General features: G+C 42.4%; 1 protein-coding gene across 6 annotated transcripts in view; it reads left to right on the top strand.

Annotated features, from left to right (window-relative positions):
• Positions 1-19935, top strand: part of fbrsl1 (fibrosin-like 1) — a 408768-nt gene that overhangs the window by 203436 nt on the left and 185397 nt on the right. For all 6 annotated transcript variants that reach the window (XM_028458506.1, XM_028458504.1, XM_028458509.1 and 3 more), the window contains one exon: positions 19545-19574. In XM_028458506.1, coding sequence (XP_028314307.1) covers positions 19545-19574 — 30 coding nt within the window. The remainder of the gene's footprint in view (positions 1-19544; positions 19575-19935) is intronic.

Here is a 19935-nt window from a genome sequence, read left to right as displayed (position 1 = left end):
CTCACAATCTTCTGACTTCCCTTCTTCACATGTTATCCACTTTTCAGTTCATATAAATTACTTTCTATCCTCATGTGCAGCCAGCAGCAGTGTGGTGCTCCTCAAGGTTAGCTTGCCCATGTTTCCAGGTCTCTTTGTGTATGTCTCCTGTCCAGTTAATTTTACAGATCAGTAGCTTGAGAAGAAGAGGGTTTAAATCTGCTCTTAGAAGCAGAGGATAAGAGCAGCCAGAGGAAGGAATAAAATTATTGTGCACTCTGGCACAGACTGAAGTGACTCTAATTTCAGGCACACCAAGAAGTCAGTACATTTATTAGGATGAGCGAGTACAGCATTATCTGTATCTGTATCTATTAACCATATGAATTATCTGTGATAACTCTTAGTGATCAAAAGTTTTTCCAAATTCATTCGAAAAAATTAAATTCTTAATATAATGTACATAGTAATCAAATATTTTAAGTACCAAAAACACAGTGACAAGGAAATGATAAAAATGGTGTTATAAAATTCAAAGGTTCACAAAATAAAATCAACTCAAAAAGTTTTAAAGGACCGCTGCAGCCGATGACATTTGACCCTTCCCGTAGCAGCTCAGAGCTTTGTTTGTTTACAACATGGCGGACACCGCCGGCACTCCAAGGTAGTCTCATAAGTCTGTTGTTTGTAGTGAGAAAACAAGCCGACTGGAGCAGAGAATGAGCAAACTCAGTGCGCGCTTGTCTGGATAGAAAACCGTATATTGAGCGGTTGTTGTGATAATCTACTCGCACTCCTCCCCCACGACAAAATTAAATTGTACACTTTAAATTGTAAAGTGTATCTGTAGAAAAAACTTAAAGCACGTGTATCAAGTGCTGTATGATATATCATGTAGAACATAATAAATAGTAACACCGCTTAATTTGAGCAACTTTACTCTGTCATTCTTTAAGTTACAAGAGGGTGCTGAACATTTCAAGCTGCATTTTGGATTTATTTTGGCAGGTCCATAATACAGCTTTAGAGACTTATGTTACGGAAATGAGAGTGGATTTATTTTTTGGATTTTATTTGAAACCCGAAAGCGTTAATGGAAAAGACCCGGAAACCCGATTGACTGAGTGAGAGATGGAGCACGCAGATCAGAGTGCTGCGGGACACATTCTGTGACAGCAATGTGCAGGGGAGGAGTGCTGTGACTGACACCGAATACAGACACAGTCAGTTATCCTATGAGGATTTTCATTCAATCCAAGCACAGGTAGTGACTCGTATTACTCTTATAATACTCATACTCGACAAAAGTGCTTTATCCGTACAGGATACTCAGCTGAAACGATTATCCGGCTCAGCTCTAACAATGAGTTCCTTTTCTCAAGGCCAAATCTACAGGGGCTTTCACATATACCTCCTTGGTTCATACCATACTTTGTTTCCTTGGATAGTCTGGTCCCTCTTCGGTGGTGTGAAAACTCACTCAAAGTTTGGTGTTGACCAAACGAGCAAAGTCTGGTCCTCTGTAAAGTGTGGGTCTTGGTTTCCTCAAGTGAAGCCTGGTGCTTTTTTTTACGATGTGAGAAAGCAAACCTGGACCAAATATAGAAAGTGGGACCAAATAAAGGACGTGATGTACTCCGTCAGAACTAGGCAGCGGTGGCACATGGCAATCACACATACCCAGTGCTCCTGTGTCCAGTAGGCAGCACACAAACATACACGTCACAAACATTTCCACACTTCCTTCCATATTACTCCCACATCATTCATTTATTTCACTTCTTTCTCTTCCCCAAACTGTTAGTGTAGTCAGCTATGGGTGCACACTTGACTGCTTTGTTTCATCTGCGCATACATTCTCATGTCTTCAACATGATACAACCTTACCGATGACTTGACACCTCTGAGCGCTGACAGGCAAATACGGGACAACGTCGTCTTTGTGTTTATGTAGTGCATAAATACCAGTTGTGGGATCATGTGATTATGGGTTATTTTGAATTATTATTAATTACGTTTCTGGAGAGTTTGTTGGAGGATTTTCTTTGGAAAACGCATTTTCTGATCAAAGTGTTATTTTCGTCTACTTATTAAGAAGGAGTCAGAAGTCTTCTCTCCAATTGTCAAACCAGACCAAATTAAAATGACACAATATTGCAGATTCACCGCCTGAAAAAAACACACATACAGTATGAAGCAAACAGGATATACCAGGGAAAATGTATTTTAGGAAGCATTGTCCATACTAATCCCTGTGGGTACAAATATTGCCATGTAACCATCAATTGATATCACCTGGTCGAAGGCTGAGTGTAAGGTGTTCCCGTGATTGCTCCAGATGGAGAGTGAATAAGGCCAAATAATGTGTTCAAAACATAAAGAGAAGTGAGGTTCAATCCAAGCAGAAATCAGTTCAGATGTAATTCCATAATTTAGAAAGGGGCAAGACCAAAATAGATGAAAAATGTCTACAGTGTGTTCTACACAGAAACAGCAATTTATATGTATTTTCTATTACCTTATTGTTTATCATATGTAGCTGGCAGGGTCCAAATATTTTCCAGTTAAGGTTATTAATACAGGACTTCCAATTTGATACCATATAAGTGAAATAAAGAACATATGCAACGGCTACGTACTGTTACATGTTGAAGAAAAACAAATTTCACCAATTTCAATTTTAGTTGGATCAATTGGTAATAATGTTGGTTTCTTTCCTGCTGTACTTTTCAACAACATAATTACATCAGCAGGGATCGCATTCACACCAAAGCTTGACCATTAGCATTTCTAATATGTTCACATTTACCAGTTCTAGATGGGACAAAATGTGTTATATTTCATTATATTTTACCCATGCCATCCACTCCTTTTCCTGGGAGGGCGGTGGGATTAGCGTCGTGGAGTTTATCAGCTGTGTGTTGAGGTGTGTGCGTCGGCTGCTGCTTGATGAATGAAATTCTGACAGACCAAAACATAGTGTTTGAGGTTTATTTTCCCAAACTTGCCTGTTTTCCAGAGTTTTAGCCCTCTGAAAAGCCTACTTATGCATATTCAGGAGTGGGCGTGTCCATAGATCAGGGTTGGCCAATCCTGGTCCTCAAGAGTCCAGGATTGGGTGTTGGAAGATGTTTCCCTCTTCCAACACACCTGATTCAAATGACTAACTCATCATCAAGCTCTGCAGAAGCCTGATAACGATCCTGGTCATTTCAAACACGTCAGATCAGCGATACGAGGTGATTGAACAGGTTCGCCAATGCGCGGAGTACACCTCCACATGAACAAATAGTGCTTGCACTACAGTGTACGTTCACTGTGGAGGCGCGGCACCGGCAGCAGGCAAGTGCTGTATTTATTTTACTGGTAGCCATCACTCCTTCCCTAGCAAAAAAAACAATGACGGACTTTCGCAAAAGTTTTCATCAGGTTGAGGGTGGAGTCCATGGGTGGAGTTACCAGCAGAGGGGAGGTATTTGACTTGTCACGTCACAAATCTGGAAAATTTGAAATGGAGCAATGTTCTCTGTGCTGTAAGACTTACAAAGACCACAAAAAAAATGACTGGATAGATTTATTCACATGTTGTGTGCCGGTGGACACTCAAGTTACCTCATATGTGATAAAAATTAAAAAAGATAAAAAAAACTGCAAAAATGGATTTTTCATAATGTGTTCTTTTTAACACTGTGTATAATGTAAAGCCACGGTTTGATCCTCTGCAAGAGCAAAAAACAAGTGAAACATCACAGATGATGATGATGACGATGACTAATGCACGCTGATCATTTCTGAATGCAGAAATCTAAGAAGTTAATAAAATCAGGCTTTCCACAAAAAATGTTTTCAATTTGACATTAGTATTAGGAAGAAAGATAGAGATTTAAACTGTGTTCAATCCTCACACTACAATAATGTTATTAAATCAACCTTTTACATTGTTTCAACAAAGGCATTTCAAATTAAAATTAAAAGTGTCGTTTATCATTTTTATGGAATTCAATGACGTTTACAAGCGTTGGGAAAACTCAACTTTCTGTGATTTCTAGACAGCCCAAGAAAAATTATATCATGGCCCAGTTCACCTCCCTGGCTTCAGACCTCCTTCATTGACAATATACACGCTTTCGGTTGATTTACGCGCGGTGGGCGTGTCAGCAGCCTGAACGCGTAACTGCAGGTGCATAAAAAAGCGCTTTGCAGACTGGAAAATAGGGCACTTAGTGAATTGTTTCAGCCAATTCATTTTGGATGTATTATTTAAGGTGTAAAAGTCTAAACAGTGAAGGCCGCCGTCATCGTATGAGTTCATTATTACTGTTTTTTTATATAGTGGTTTTTGTTTCTCCATATAATGTTAAATACCATCCTATCAATGTCTCTGCAGAACTTTTTATTAACATCAAGAGATAAGGCAGCGTATGTGAGCCGAGAGGTGACTTCAGCTTTAGTTAGTAAAAATCAACCTCTCAATGACAAAACTGGTTGTAGCCAATGATTACTTTTTTTTTTTTTTTTTTTGGCAGCAGGCAGCAGCCTCTGCTCAGGACAGTAACTACAGATAAATACGTGCATTCATGTCAAGAGTCTCTAAAACACCAGAACAAGCTTCAGTAACACAAGATAAAGTCCATGCTCTTGTCACTATGTCTCTTTTGAGAAAAAAGTCGCAAGGAGCATTTACAAAAGACACCGGTAAGGGAGATTGAGTTTTGGTTTTGGTTTCAAAACGGAACACACAGAGGATTCTGCAAACTGTAGCTTTAAGTTGCAGTTCTGTTATTTGCTGGTCATATTTTGCACTGGGAGTTTTGACCTCTCTCATATCTGCCTTAAGCAACTCAACTTCTGCAAATGTAAAGCCAATTGAGTTCTTCAGGACTTCAATGCTTACTGCATTCCTGGTGATCATGCCTTCCATGTTATCTGCTCAATGATTTTTTGCGGCAACATAATTGTTCTGTCATTTTTTGCCAAGGCTTTTGATCATTGATTTTTTTTTAGATTCTATCAATTCGCTGTTACAACCCTATATTGCACTCCCAACTTTAATCGTTTGGGGTTCAATCAAGGTGTAAGCTCCCGAGATCATCCTGCAGGAGGAGAGACAGTCCTTGTACACCACAGCAAATGTTTCTTTGTCTTAGCCGATAAGAGGTGTTTAACACTTTTTTGGTCCTGCTTAGAGCCAAAAGCTCATCCCTCGAAAATACCATTACATATAACAGTTTACATATAACGTACAAAGATAACCGAATTAAAAACAATAGAGCGACCTTTACTTGCTGCCTCTTCCTTTCACACTTGTATTTGCTTTTAGAACACATCTGCTTTTAAGCGCAGTGTAATCCTCTGAATGTGAATATATCATAAACATCAAAAACAGTTGATTAAGTCAGGGGAGAAGTGTGGTTGCTTTTTGCTATGTGACGGAATTACACTGCAAAAAGAAAACAAATGTTCCAGAGGAAGCAGAAAGACAGGCAACTAAACCCAACTAAAAAGACTGAAGGGTACAGGAAATTCAATTCTTGAGCTCAGGTGACAAGACAGCTGTTGCTGTTAAAATAGACAATAGGTCCAAAGTGCCAAAGCAACACACCAGTATGCCTTATATTGGTATCTGCTGTTGCTTTGATGACATAACAGAAATTGATGAAAAGAGCCAAATTTAAATGCCAATACCTAATTGATACTTTAGCCAAATAGAACGTAAAATTGCACCATTGGTGGAATGAGTGGCATTTGTAAAATAAAATTTTCCTGATGAGCTCAATCTATTTAATAAATTGCCCTTGATGCATTAATCACCTCATGCTTTCATGCAAATGTGAGGCATGACAAAGATGGGTGGTGCATGTCCAATTAGGAAGTGGAAGAGTGAAAAGGTTGCCCTGGGTCCTCTGCAGACATACATTGTGACCAAGTGAGGTGAAGGGGATGAATGAGACCATTCATGAATTCTAACGAAAGAGCTCCTGATGGACTGTGAATGAGGGTGGGCCCATCTGTACCACATAGGGGTGCACAAATCAGTGACCTTGGAAAGCACTTTGAGACAGTCACTCCAGCAACTGCCCATAGTCCATATAATAATTAGATATTGCAATGGTCAAGTTTACGTATGATATTCAATCCCTCTTTAATTCAGTATAAAAGTTAAATCCTCGTTAAAGTGACCTTGTAAACACTTAATTCCTAATGCAAATGTAATTCCGAATTAAACTTAAATCAGAATTAGATAGCTGGTTTATTCCGATTTTAATTCAGAATTAAATAATTCCTCAATCTTGTAAACATTTAATCCCGCTTCAAGTTAGTGCGACATTATCCAAGATGGACTAGAGCCAAGGCTATTTATTTAATCAGAGCCTTAGAAGACATGGATATAATGTAAAGAATGAATGGACGGAAGCATAAACATGCAGACATTCCCACAGACTTAATACACACGCGAACGACATCGGCAAACGAAATAGGCTTCATCGGACAGGTGTTACTAAAACCCATAGACGGAGTAAATGCGGGCCCATACTGCCTGCACAGGCTGCAATAGCTCCAGGTTTTTCATTGTACCGGTTGTTAGAGCTACTATCTTTACCATGGAGCAAATATTCATTCCCGGTTATTGTTTTCCCGAGTTTTACCGGCAATTAGTTCCTTTCTCCTTCTCCTGCTCAGCGGAGGGGAACCAAAGTGAAACAGTGTGTTAGCTGCTGCTTCAAAACTACAATCAAAATACAAGTGAAAACAGTTCTCATGTGCTCTTCTATGTCGTAGCTGACAATAAAGGTTTGTTGTGTGTTTTTCCTGATAGACGATAGGCATTCGTCCCCTGTCCAAAAAGAACGCTTCCCAACCCCCAGACCTAAAACGGAATTGAATAAAGCCAAGTAAACCTGTTTTCCTTGTAAACCTCGAAATTACTATTTTCATGTAAACAGAAGCAAAACACTTTGATTACAAATAATTTAATTTGGATTAACTAATTCCAAATAACTGAATTCGGAAAAACTAATTCCAAATTAAAAACCATGGCCAATCAGGGCCTGCAGCTTCTTTAACATAGCCACTTTTTCCCTGCATTGAAAAAGCATTGTGAAATGAACCCATGTAAACTTTACTGCACCCAATACCAAAACCACCAGCAAACTTCAGCTTCTTCAGTTTACCTCATATTGACGTATGCTAATGAAGAAAAAAGTTCATCCTTAAGACGATATTGCTTGGTTATGTGACCTTATTATGACTTCTAATCTAAAACAATCTGTAAAAGTTAAACCCTAAGAATGAACAAATTGGCCACTTACAGGCTCTTTCACTGCTTAGCTTTTGCATACACCATTAAGTAGCCGTTAGTCTTGTTGTGCGAAAAACGCTTCTTTTACACAGTGCAATACAACACTGCAGAAACAGATCGTTTTCAAAGCAACCATAGCAGATTAATGTTTAAAAATATGTTTTGCAAACAGAAATGTCATGAATGAGGTTTGACTTAAAATCCATTATAGTATAAATTTCATTAGATTGCTCGTGTACAGTAACAGGTTTATTAGGCTTTAAGACAGATCCCCTTGGTTTATACTGTATGTTTTTATTTGACTTAATACAGTATATTCAATCTTAATAATGCAGAGCTATGCAGGTCATTGAAGTTATATTTCTGTATCTACTTTTTCATGGAACTTTGAGAGCATGAACTAATTACCCACCTCTGCACACATCTACCATGTCAAGAAGTAATGAGATTGTGCTTCTGGCAATATCACTACAAAGTAAAGGTATGTACCTGAGTCTGCATGCACCTTCAAACAGCACTGCCTGCCAGCATGGCTTTCTTTCCTGCCTGCCACAAAAAAAGAACAAAAAATCAGAATCAGAAATAGAAATGGCAAGGGAAGCTCCCTCCACTGAGACAATTGAACATGCTGGGAACTTTCATCCAGAGAGTGATTAGCCATCTGAACACAAACGAACAAGTTCCATTTTTAGGAATAGTGGCGAAATGTTTCTGGGAAGTGGCACTGATCTTCTCTCTAATTGTGATGTTGCTGACAAGGCTGGTGTGACTGGAAGCTTTTTAAGCGGGGCTTTTTACTAGGCTCTTGTTGCTTCCTGTCAGATACACAAACAAAATCAATGAAAGAAAGAAGCTGCTCATATTCTGTTCTCACAACCATCTGCCTACTTCTTGTGCCTAAAAGGTAGTTTGACGACTAATAACCTATTTGTTGTAATGTGAACCAAACTGTTCATTTCAGATATTCTAAAAACTTGAGCACAGATTTCAGTTTGTAGATTACTAATGTATTTCTCTTTTTGTCTTATACCTCACTTTTTTCATCAAAACCGGAAACAATCTCTGCGATTATGGGAAAGTGTGAGCATTCTTTCACTTAAGGCTGCAGTATGTAAGCTTTTTTTGTTTAATTTGGTCAAAAATCTATAATCACCTTTGAGCATATTGTAATTCAAAGTGTTCTGAGAGGACAGTGCAATTTTGTAGCTTCTCCTGGGTCTATATATGAGCTTAAGAAATCCAGGAGCGTGATGTGACTTTTCAGCCAATCAGAGATCTTTTTTTACAGACAGACTGCTCCGTGATCTGTTTTGTGGTGTTACTATTGGCTACCCAACTTAAGTTAATGCACGTTTATGTCCTTTGTAGTAAAATACAATGGCTGACGTTAGGCACAACGATTACAGCAACCGTCTAAAGTCCCAAACATACTAGGCTGGAATGGATTCCAGTCCACTTTGAGTCCACATGGAGCTCTGTGACTGCGGTCTGCCCCATGTACTGGTTTCAGAGGGAGAGAAAGAACAGACGGGATGAATTGCATGTAAACCAGAGAGAAGCATATCCAAGGTGGAGAGAACAGACACAATTTGAGTGGTGTGGGTCTGTGGCTCACTCTGCTCCGACCAGCAGCTGGGATCACTGCAGTCGCCTGTGTGAGCTTGTGGCGGGGGAGGAGCTCACTGCAGCAGCAGCTGCTTAGGGCAGTAACTACAGAGTGATATGTGCATTCATGTCAAAGTCTATAAAAAAACAGAAAACTTTCCAATAACACAAGATGAAGTGTTGACATTTGTCACTAGTCTCTATTGAGAAAAATGTTGCTAAGGGATCCACAGTTGTGCGTATTCACAAGGATACCGGTAAGGGACGATAGATTTTGAAACAGAGAGGGGAGGGTGAGTGTGGTTGTTTCTATACAAGCCTCATGACTACATACTGCAGCTTTAATTTTTGCTCCTTTCTTTTAGCATAACATGAACAATGTTATGTGGCAGTCTATAGCCAAGCTTTTTGAAGCTTTCAAAATTTGGCACGGGAAACAAGTTGTATTTTTCTACTGTTCAGCAACCAAGCTGTCGAAAGTTGGAGGATGAAAGCGAAGCAGAAAAACAAATCAAAAGACAAAAGACAGGACTTCAACTCAAGCTCATCAAACTCGCTTTATAACAACATTAATTGATAATGCTGAGTGCCATATGTGGCGCCATATGGAAGAGCTGCCTCAAAGGCCTACTATAATAGACAGGCTGCAGTGGTGCACACAATTTGGCCCATTTACAAACAAGATATATCCCATTAATGTATAATAATTTATACACAAACTGAATGAATTACAGTGAGAGAGAAGAGGCAAGGGTTAGGATTTTCGGAGAACCATGCCTTTGTCTCTATTTCACTCTGTAGCATATTTCCTGGCTATATTTAATTTTAGGCAATTTTTACAACCCGTTTATATTCATAGCAAACAAATAGTTAAATAAAATGTGCATCAAAATGTACAATCTTTCATGCACTTGTAAAATAATCAATTACAATGATAACTGACTCCTCCCGTCTCAGTTGATTTGTCCTGTCTGTCCTGTGTTTTGACAAAAAATACTTTTTAGGTAATGTGTATAGATTTTTAATTGTAATAAAATATAATAATTTGTAAAAATCTATTTAGTCAATGTAAATATTCTGGTTTCAATAATCAATCAACACTAAAAAACAGTTTAAGAAGGTATCCTATTTTTATTTTCTCTTATTTGTCTTACTTGAGGTGCAGCCTGAATAGTATATTGGTATGGTGTCTGATGTGTGGTGAGGATTCTAAATTTAATCACTATACACTATAATTTATTTAGCCAAACTGGTGCACTGGGGACCTATGCTATTCTTACTCTGTTATATGAAATATAGCATTGAAGTGTCATCAAAAAGAATTACAAATAAAAATCTATTAATGTTAATATTTATGATAAAATATGTTTTGTTAAACCAAGTGTTGTATTATGATCAGCAGGAGACACGTGAAGGCTGCAGTGATTGTGACGTTATTAGATATTCTTGTGTAGGTAAATGGAATTAATTTTCAGCAGATACCTCATTACTGCCCCCTAGTGGATGGTGGTGCTCTACACACACGTGGATTGGCAGCTTTGTGTGTGGATATGAGCAAAGCTGCGTTACATTTGTCTTAAAAATACATTCACACATAGGCCGATCCAAAAATGCACTGCGCTAAATCCACAAGCACAATTGAAAGATTTACACACGATAATTAATGATGAATACACACACATAAATGAGAAAACACGTGTAAATTGTGGATTTGAAAAACGTGAAAATTTGAAAAACCATCCATCCATCCATCCATCTTCTCCCGCTTAGCCGTTTCCGGGTCGCGGGGGTAGCATCCTCAGTAGGGAGGCATAGACTTCCCTCTCCCCGGCCACTTCCTCCAGCTCTTCCGGGGGGACCCCGAGACGTTCCCAGGCCAGCCGAGAGACATAGTCTCTCCAGCGTGTCCTGGGTCTTCCCCGGGGCCTCCTTCCAGAGGGACGTGCCCTGAACGCCTCACTAGGGAGGCGTTCACTAGGGAGGCGTTCAGGGGGCATCCTAATTAGGTGCCCGAGCCACCTCATCTGGCTCTTCTCGATGCGGAGGAGCAGCGACTCTACTTTGAGCCCCTCCCGAATGACTGAGCTTCTCACCCTATCTCTAAGGGAGAGCCCAGCCACCCTACGGAGGAAACTCATTTCAGCCGCTTGTACCCGTGATCTTGTTATTTCGGTCATGACCCAAAGTTCATGACCATAGGTGAGGGTTGGAACGTAGACCGACTTGTAAGCTCCCTTTTTACAATGACGGACCGGTACAGACTCCGCATCACTGCAGACGCCGCACCAATCTGCCTGTCGATCTCTCGCTCCATCCTTCCCTCACTCGTGAACAAGACCCCGAGGTACTTGAACTCCTCCACCTGGGGCAGAACCTCATCTCCAACCCGCAAAAGGCACTCCACCTTTTTCTGGTCGAGAACCATGGACTCGGATTTGGAGGTGCTGATTCTCATTCCGGCCGCTTCACACTCGGCTGCGAACCGATCCAGTGAGAGTTGAAGGTCACGGTATGTTAGAGCCAACAGGACCACATCATCTGCAAAAAGCAGTGATGCAATACTAAGGCCCCCGAACCGGACCCCCTCAACGCCCTGACTGCGCCTAGAAATTCTGTCCATAAAAGTTATGAACAGAATCGGTGACAAAGGGCAGCCCTGGCGGAGTCCAGCCCTCACCAGAAATGATTTTGACTTACTGCCCGCAATGCGGACCAGACTCTGACTCCCGTCATACAGGGAACGAACAGCTCCTATCAGGAGGTTCGATACCCCATACTCCCGGAGGACCCCCCACAGGAATCCCCGAGGGACACGGTCAAATGCCTTTTCCAGGTCCACAAAACACATGTGGACTGGTTGGGCAAATTCCCATGACCCCTCAAGGACCCTGCTGAGGGTGTAGAGCTGGTCCACAGTTCCACGGCCAGGACAAAAACCACATTGCTCCTCCTGAATCCGAGGTTCAACTATCCGGCAGACCCTCCTCTCCAGTACCCCTGAATAGACCTTACCGGGTAGGCTGAGGAGTGTGATCCCTCTATAATTGGAACACACCCTCCGGTCCCCCTTCTTAAAAAGGGGGACCACCACCCCGGTCTGCCAATCCAGAGGCACTGCCCCCGATGTCCACGCGATGTTGCAGAGTCGTGTCAGCCATGACAGCCCCACAACATCCAGGGCCTTGAGGAACTCCGGGCGGATCTCATCCACCCCCGGGGCCCTGCCATCGAGGAGCTTTTTAACCACCTCGGCAACCTCAGCCCCAGAGATAGGATAGCCCACTCTTGGGTCCCTGGGCCCTGCTTCCTGATTGGAAGGCGTGTCGGTGGGATTGAGGAGGTCTTCGAAGTATTCCCCCCACCGATCCACAACGTCTCGAGTCGAGGTCAGCAGCGCACCATCCGCACCATACATAGTGTTGACGGTGCACTGCTTCCCCCTCCTGAGACGCCGGATGGTGGTCCAGAATCTCTTTGAAGCCGTCCGGAAGTCGTTCTCCATGGCCTCACCAAACTCCTCCCATGTCCGGGCTTTTGCCTCGACGACCGCCGTGGCTGCACTCTGCTTGGCCCGTCGGTACCTGTCTGCTGCCTCCGGAGTCCCACAGGCCAAAAAGGCCCGGTAGGACTCCTTCTTCAGCTTGACGGCATCCCTCACCCCCGGTGTCCACCAACGGATTCGGGTATTGCCGCCACGACAGGCACCGACTACCTTGCGGCCACAACACCGATCAGCCACCTCAGCAACAGAGGCACGGAACATGGCCCACTCGGACTCAATGTACCCCGCCTCCTCCGAGACATAGTTGAAGTTTTCCCGGAGGTGGGAGTTGAAGCTTCTTCTGAGGGGAGACTCTGCCAGGCGTTCCCAGCAGACCCTCACTATACATTTGGGTCTGCCAGGTCTCACCGGCATCCTCCCCCGCCATCGGAGCCAACTCACCACCAGGTGGTGATCAGTTGACAGCTCAGCCCCGCTCTTTACCCGAGTGTCCAAGACATGCAGCCACAAGTCCGATGACACGACTATGAAGTCGATCATCGAACTGCGGCCTAGGGTGTCCTGGTGCCAAGTGCACATATGGACACCCTTATGCTTGAACATGGTGTTTGTTATGGACAATCTGTGACGAGCACAGAAGTCCAACAACAAAACACCGCTCGGGTTCCGACCAGGGGCGCCGTTCCTCCCAATCACACTCCTCCAGGTCTCACTGTCGCTGCCAACGTGAGCGTTGAAGTCCCCTAGCAGAACGAGGGAATCCCCAGAAGGAGCACTCTCCAGTACTCCCTCTAAGGAATCCAAGAAGGGTGGATACTCCGAGCTGCTGTTTGGCCCATAGGCACAAACAACAGTCATGATCCGTCCCCCCACCCGAAGGCGGAGGGAGGCTATCCTCTCGTCTACCGGGGTAAACTCTAACGTACAGGCACTAAGTCGGGGGGCAAGAAGTATAGCCCCTCACCATTGGCGACTCCAGAGTAGAAGAGAGTCCAACCCCTGTCAAGAAGGCTGGTTCCAGAGCTCTTGTTATGTGTCGAGGTGAGACCGACTATATCTAGTCCGAACTTCTCCACCTCGCACACAAGCTCAGGCTCCTTCCCCGCCAGAGAGGTGACAATCCACGTTCCTAACGCTAGCTTCTGTAGCCGGAGATCAGATCGCCAAGGCCCCCGCCCTGGACGACTGCCCGATCCACATTGCACCGGCCTCATATGATCCCTCCTGCGGGTGGTGGGTCTACGGGAGGGCGGGCCCACGTCGTCCTTTCGGGCTCTGCCCGGCCGGGGCCCGTGGGCAAAGCCCCGGCCACCAGGCGCTCGCACTCGGGCCCCAACCCCGGGCCTGGCTCCAAGGTGGGGCCCCGGTAGCGCCAATCCGGGCGACGTGAACTGCCTTTGTTGTTTCATGTACATATATGGCTATTGAACCGCTCTTAGTCGGACCCGTCACCTGGGACCTGTTTGCCTTGGGAGACCCTACCAGGGACATTAAGCCCCCGACAACATAGCTCCCAGGATCATTCGGGTACTCAAACCCCTCCACCACGTTAAGGTGGCGGTTCATGGAAACAAATGTGAAAATCTAAAAATTACATGTGAAAATTGTAAATATATTTGTATATTTGAAAAACACATGTGGAAATTGGAGACAAATCTCTCCCCATACCGTTCTGCAAACAGTCAATCCCAAAACAGATGCCTTAGACCTTACATCTCCCTATCTCTCTCTCAGACACACACACACAGCAGAGACAGAAAGAGAAAAAAAAAAAAAACACTTCAGTTTTTAAAGTGATTCGTGGCAACTTGACAAAAATTGTGTAAACAAGTGTTTAACTTCCCTTAGCCAAAGGGAAGGCAGAAGACAGCTGGTATTTACTGCTGCTATCTGCCGAATCCCATCCATCCGGTTTAGCACTATTACGTTTTTCATTAAGCGAGGCGTGATGCAAAACAAAGTCATTAAAAGGTCAAATGAATGATATAATTTAAAGAAAAAAAATTTGACATACAGAAAAATATTTATTTATTTTCTATTATTTACTATATGGTTTACCTCTATCACTTTTTAGTCATTTTGAAACTAATACTGGAATACCGGTGAATTACTACTACACTCACAACCAATCACTCATACAGTAACACTCACAAACATTTACACTCACTTATTCAGTTACACTCACACACTCAGCCTCTTAAAATATCTATCTATATCTATACTATAATGACGGAAACGTCTGTGTGTGTGTGTGTGTGTGTGTGTGTGTGTGTGTGTGTGTGTGTGTGTGTGTGTGTGTGTGTGTGTGTGTGTGTGTGTGTGTGTGTGTGTGTGTGTGTGTGGCAAATATCTCCCCAACCCGGGGCCCGTTGGACCTGAAACTTTGTCGACGGCTTCTAAATACCCTGAGTTTGTGCATCTGTTATTTTGTAGTAATTTGGTCATTTCAAAATGTTTATTTTAATTTTATTTCACTTCAGGATGGCAGCTTTTGACCTCAGAATGTGAGGGGGCGCTAGCGCACCATCTATATCTATTTCACTGCACAGCTCCTCACCCGAGCAAGAGTCACGTGTCCAGCCAGAGCCAATTGCTGCGCACACAGCCAAGCAGACACAGACTGTAAATACACGAGTGAGGAGAGAGAAGAAGATAGTTTTATACCGGAGAGGGGGGAGGGGCGTTTGAGCAGCCGCGCTCACACTGATAAAGTAGCAAAGCTCTTAAGTCTCACCTATTGGGCCTGATGTGAGTCACTGATGTGCGTGTGTGTGAGCCACGGCAGACTCTACTTCCTCCTGTGCCATGATATCGTTAGCGTCTCTGAATAGATCATTTGAAACCGTCAGCCACTAGTGAGTCTTTTGCAGACAAGTTTCCCATTGTTTAAACCATATACCTGTTGCTCAATAACGCGCTGTTTCACTAGAGTCGGTTTTGACCTCAACCCGTTCAATACTCCATCTGGAAAACTGCAGATTCTCTGTGGTGCCATGCATGGAAGCTAAGCTCTGACCACTCGGTTCGAAGGTAAAAAATGATTTTTGTTTTTTTTAAAAAGGCAGCCGAATAGTACATAATAATTTACTTACTCACTCATGTAGTTTGGAGCTTTACGTTTTGTTTTGCACAGTTTTGGTACTTTTCTGATTGGTGTTACAATGTCTATGGAGTTTGGTTATCAGCGTCTCAAACATTTCACGGAACACACACACGATATTTATTTATTTATGTATTTAAATATAGTAAATGAGTAAAATAAAACACAAAAAATGCAGAAAAAGACAACTGAAAGAATAAAAAATACACATACATACATGGAGTGAATATCTCCCCGACACGGTAAGAGTTTGACCTGAAACTTAGTCCATGGCTTCCAAATACCCCGAGTGTGTGCATCTGTCATTTTGGAGTAATTTGCAAACACACGAGTGAGAGAGAGGAAGATAGTTTAGACCGGAGTAATTTGATGTAGCAAAAAGGTCAAAACGTTAATTTTATAATAGCGGCTCTCTCAGTAAGAGCAAGGTATTGAGCACGCTACTTCCGGTTCCGGGTTCATGACGTCACCGTATCGCAGTTTGTTAGACTGCAAACACATGAGTGAGAGAGAGCAAGATAGTTTAGACCGGAGTAATTTGGTGTAGCAAAACGGTCAAAACGTTAATTTTATAATTATGGCTCCCTTGGTAAGAGCGCGGTATTGAGGGAGCTACTTCCGGTTCCAGGTTCATGACGTCACCGTGTCGCAGTTTGTTTGGGTTAAAAAAAACATAAAAAGGTCAATACTAAAAACGTTTTTGTACCACTAAAAGTCATTTAAGTTAATATTTCATGGTTATTTCATATTATTCACCGTGTTCTGCACAACGGTGAGTGTTTCTTTTTATATTATTCTATGTGCTAAGAAAGATGCTAGCAGCTACAATGTAAACACACACACACACGGCTGATGCGCGTGCACGGAGGAGATGGATGTAGACACACACACACACAGTATTTTAAATAAAAATATTCCAAATGAGTAAAAATAAAACTAAAAACTAAACAATATTTATACAAAAAGTACACAAAATAACAACAGAAATGCTTAAAAATATACATAAAGGCTCCAAAAACACACAAAATTACTCCAAAAAACATACATTACAGAAAAATACACTAAACAACAACAAACATACACAAAAATACCCCTTATGCTCCCACATGAATGCATACTTCCAACGGGCATTGTACTAGTACTTGGAAATGTGAAGATCTTGCACTAATTACACGTGTTTTTATTCTGCTCATTTTTTATGCTATTTCTATTTTATTTTAATATTGTAAATATTGTATTCTATTTTATCTTTATATTTATATATACATATTTTATCCTAATGCACCGTGAAGTTGAGCTGGCACTAAGTAATAAGAATTTAATCTCTGGTGATGATGTACATTGTTACAAGTGCATGACAATTCAGAATCTTGAGATTATCTGATAAAAGTGATTTGTTTTAATGTAATAAACACACAGAACAATACATTAAAACCAGCATTAGCAGTTAGGCACTTTCGTCTCAATTTACCGGTCTCCCTTATCAGTATGTCTCCGATTAAGCAATCATGTGCTTGAGCACCTAATAGATACCTAAGAAAAGCATATTTAAGGTGGAGAGAACATACGCAATTCATTTGCAGCAGCCGCTCAGAGCCGCCACCAGCTGAGATCACAACCGCCTGTGTGAGCTGTGTGGCGGGGACCAGCTGATGGCAGCAGTGACTGCTGAGAACAGTAACTACAGAGTGATACGTACATTGAAGTTCAAGTCTCTACAACACAAGATTAACTCCCTACATTTGTCACGAGTCTTTATTGAGAAAAAAGTCGCTCAGAGCTTTACAGTTGTGCGCGTTCATAAGGATACGGCAGGTTAAGTTTTGTTCAGAGAGGGGAGGGGGATGCATGGTTGTTTCTCATGACTCTACATACTGCAGCTTTAAGTATGTCATTGCATGCGTTGGCTGTAGCTCATTGAAGGAAGCTCTGGCATACCTCAGACTTCTGTCCAGGTGGGTAATGCACAAAAGTCGGATAAATACATCCAGGATGAAGGAGAAAGCGTGGTTAGACCAAGTCTGGTCGGTGCTATTTTGGATAAATTGGTTGCGCATTTGCTGAGGCTGGATAAAGAGACATGGCTTAGTGAAGCCGGCTGTGGATGTTTGAGATACATGGGCGGTCATGGCTTTCTTAAGAAGACCATAAAGTCGATCACAGAATCACTAAATAAAGTATGGATCACGGACCCACAGTTTTGTTTACACCTGCCAAACAACTGATGCTTCTGCAGCAGGATGACGGAATAAAAAACATGATACGGAAAAAAGGAAGAGCAGCGTTGCTAAAAAGGAGAAAAAGAAAGGCTGGCAGACAATAGCTGACCGTATCAATGCATAAATATCCCAAACATGTGAACTGCTATAGTTACAGAAAGAGGAGGTGGAGCTGATCACTTTTATAAATAACTGCTTATTAGATGTATTCCTTTTTTTTAGCTTATCATAGAATAGACAAGAACAAAATAGACCTTTATTGATCCTCCAAAGGGGAAATTCACACCCAAAAAAAGATAAAGGGTATAAACCAAGATTTGAACTTGGGGCTCCAGCATGGGAGGTGAGAAATCTACCACTATGTTACCTAAACGTATAGACCGTAAACCATGGACATTCTGTAAAACACTCATTTCTCACAGCACTGACAGCAGAGCCACAGCAGGGATAACTTTATCCTGGTTGTTAACATGCTCTGCTGCAGGTTAACTGTAGAGGCTAAATGGCCATGGTTACTTGAGTCACCTGCTACGGGTTCATCTCTGTCCCCGTGTTTGTGGAAATTGGGTAGATCTGATGGAGGAACTTGGACTGGTTCACTTTGTTGGATGGTTGTCTGGTCTTAACCAAATAGCAGTCCGTGATGTATCACAGCTCGGCAGCTTCAGGTAGCCGTGAGTAGTCTGTGGGTGTGTGAGGGTTGAGGGGCAGAAGCGGCGGTGGTGCACACCGCAGCCGCAGAGGCTTTGCTTCGGAGCTGCTGTGAACAGCGTTCTGCTGCAGAGAACAATATTGACAACAAACAGGGGTAGTCTTGGCCCCTGAAACAAGGTTTTTAGGGGCATTCTTGGCTAAATTGAGGAACAAATAGCCCATGACCCACGCTAATTTCCAAAATGGGAATTTGTCATTTATATCGTGGGATGACATATATTCTTACTTGTGAGAATTTTTTTGACAATAAATCATAAACGTAAAATATCGCACATTCCTAGTTGGGGGTGCCGCAGTGCTCCGTGGGGCCGGTATGGTTTGGGGGGTGTCACGGGGTGGGTTTCCAGCCACACTGCTCGGTGCGTCTCTGGGGCCCGGAGTGCCGCAACAGGGAGGAACCATGCAGCAGAGAAATCCACACCCGCACGATACAACACCATCCACAAGGAGGTGACCCTGGCCCCCTCGACGAGAGAGGACACCATCAACCACCCAAGCTGGGCCATCCCACCAACCATAGACCGACAAGCAGGCGTACCCGAGCACCCCCAACCGGTCACCACTACCCCACACAAATGCCTCCAGCATAGTCCCTGTGACACTTGGAAACTTAAAACTCTGGTTATCAGTGTCCACACAACGCAAATCCGGAGTTTTCCCAAATCTTCACTTTGGTCGGAGTTTTCCAAAAGCCAGATTTTTTTTACCTTATCCTAAATTTTTGTGTGGATGACAAGGCCAAACCGTTGGAAAATATATTTGTTTTAGCAGATACCCGGTTAAGTGTGGACGAGGTCTTATTTCTTGATCATGATCTATGCTCCTTTAAAAGACAAGCTGCAGCTGAATGCAATGCCACTGCAGGAGCTCCTTGCAAGAAATCCTTGTTTGTTGTACTTTTCATTTCTCATCTCTTGCATACAACATTAGATAGTAAAAAAAACAACTTGTGTAGCTTTTGAAACTGTATCTGACTGGGAAGGTATTCTTTTCCTCTTCATTTTACATGGTTTGCTCTGAAAGCTGACAATGATTGAGACGGTACATACAAAATGCACTGATCATACCTCTGAGGGAGAGCCAAATGAATAATTCCTTATATTTTTTGTCTCCTTTTTGTTGCAGTGTGACAGCAAAAGTGACATTGAAAACCAGGTAGGACTATTTTTTTGTATGTTTATTCACCCGCCACATAAAGCCAGGCCATTGTTATGAAAGCTAAATAATCAAAGCTTAAGAACAGTTATGGGATGTTTCTTCATGCACGTGTTGTCATTGGGTGCCTCAGTTAATTATATGCCAGTTAGTAATTGATACACTTTACTATTTTCAATTTGTCTTTATGTCCCAATCCTAGAATTTCATTGGCTTTCTGGCGGGATGAATTGACTTTGGAAAACATCTCGCATTCTAATTTCTCCACAGTTTATTCAGTAAGGACTGTTAAGTGAATGAAATGGAATACCATACAGTTGTGTGCGAAAGTCAGGGCACCCCTTTAAAAACAGCATATTTT

This window comes from Gouania willdenowi, chromosome 9, assembly GCF_900634775.1.
Source record: "Gouania willdenowi chromosome 9, fGouWil2.1, whole genome shotgun sequence".
Classification (NCBI taxonomy): domain Eukaryota; kingdom Metazoa; phylum Chordata; class Actinopteri; order Blenniiformes; family Gobiesocidae; genus Gouania; species Gouania willdenowi.
This window is presented reverse-complemented; position numbering and strand designations above follow the sequence as displayed.